This window comes from Emiliania huxleyi (assembly GCF_000372725.1).
Source record: "Emiliania huxleyi CCMP1516 unplaced genomic scaffold EMIHUscaffold_303, whole genome shotgun sequence".
In the NCBI taxonomy this organism is placed as follows: Eukaryota; Haptophyta; order Isochrysidales; family Noelaerhabdaceae; genus Emiliania; species Emiliania huxleyi.
This window is the reverse complement of record NW_005199744.1, coordinates 108,233-109,410: the sequence shown is the minus strand read 5'-3', so window position 1 is coordinate 109,410 and position 1,178 is coordinate 108,233. Positions and strand designations below refer to the sequence as shown.

At 63.5% G+C, this 1,178-nt stretch overlaps 1 protein-coding gene across 1 annotated transcript in view; it reads left to right on the top strand.

The window, feature by feature from the left end:
- Positions 1-275: 275 nt before the first annotated feature.
- The window catches only part of EMIHUDRAFT_458128 (hypothetical protein), a gene marked incomplete at its 3' end in the record, with an annotated part of 1,445 nt that continues 542 nt past the window's right edge, over positions 276-1,178 (top strand). The window contains exons 1-2 of the mRNA XM_005774957.1: positions 276-388; positions 962-1,178. Of these exons, the coding sequence (XP_005775014.1) occupies positions 1,157-1,178 (22 nt within the window). The remainder of the gene's footprint in view (positions 389-961) is intronic.

Sequence of the window (1,178 nt, the reverse complement as noted above, 5' to 3'; positions counted from 1 at the left end):
GAGATTCGAGATCGCCTCGAGATTCGAGATCGCCTCGAGATTCGGAGTCGCCTCGAGATCGCCTCGAGATTCGAGATCGCCTCGAGATTCGAGATCGCCTCGAGATTCGAGATCGCCTCGAGATTCGAGATCGCCTCGAGATTCGAGATCGCCTCGAGATTCGAGATCGCCTCGAGATCGCCTCGAGTTGGGCCGAGGCCAGGTGCGTGCTGCCCCCCGAGATCACCCGAGATTACCCGAGATCACCCGAGATTACCCGAGGCCAGGTGCGTGCTGCCCTCCGAGCCGCTACGCTGGCTGCTCGTGCTGGCGGGCGGCGGGGTGTCGGCGCTGTTCTTGCTCTCAAACTTCCACGCGCACCTGAGCGACTGCTTCCCGTACGGCGAGGGCGCGCCGAGCCTTAGATGCACGTGCACATGTCTCTGTGCATGCACATGTCAGACACATGTCACAGACACATGTCAGGCACATGTCAGGCAGGCAGGCAGGCAGACAGACAGACAGACAGACAGACAGACAGACAGACACACAGGCAGGCAGGCAGGCAGGCAGGCAGGCAGAGAGAGAGAGGGAGACAGACCGACAGACAGTGGCGACTCTCCCTCGACCGCGCGCGCCATTCGGCCGCCTGTCTTCGCCTCGCGCTCCACTCGTACTGACGGGCGGCTGGCGAGGCCGGCACGCCACCTGTCTCTGTGCATGCACATGTCAGACACATGCACATGTCAGACACATGCACATGTCAGACACATGTCACAGACACATGTCAGGCGCATGCACATGTCAGGCAGACAGACAGACAGACAGACAGACAGGCGCGAGGCTGGCACGCCACCTCGTCCACACGGCGCGACGCCACATCGTCAGGACCTTTCCGAGACTTTTCCGAGACTTTTCCGAGACCGTTCCGAGACCTGTCCGAGACCGTGCCGAGACCTTTCCGGTCCGCCGCATCGTCCAGGCGACGCAAAGCGGAAGATGGCGACGCTGCTCGGCGGGATGGCGGCCTGCCACTTGGTGCTGCTGCTGCTATTCAAGCTCTACTTCTTCCACTACGCCTGACGCGACGCCTGACACTACGCCTGAGGAGGCCGCGTGCGGCGGCGGGCGTGCGGCGGCGGGCGTGCGGCGGCAGCACGCGCGACTTCACGCGCGCATGTGTGCGTGCGCGGGCGGAG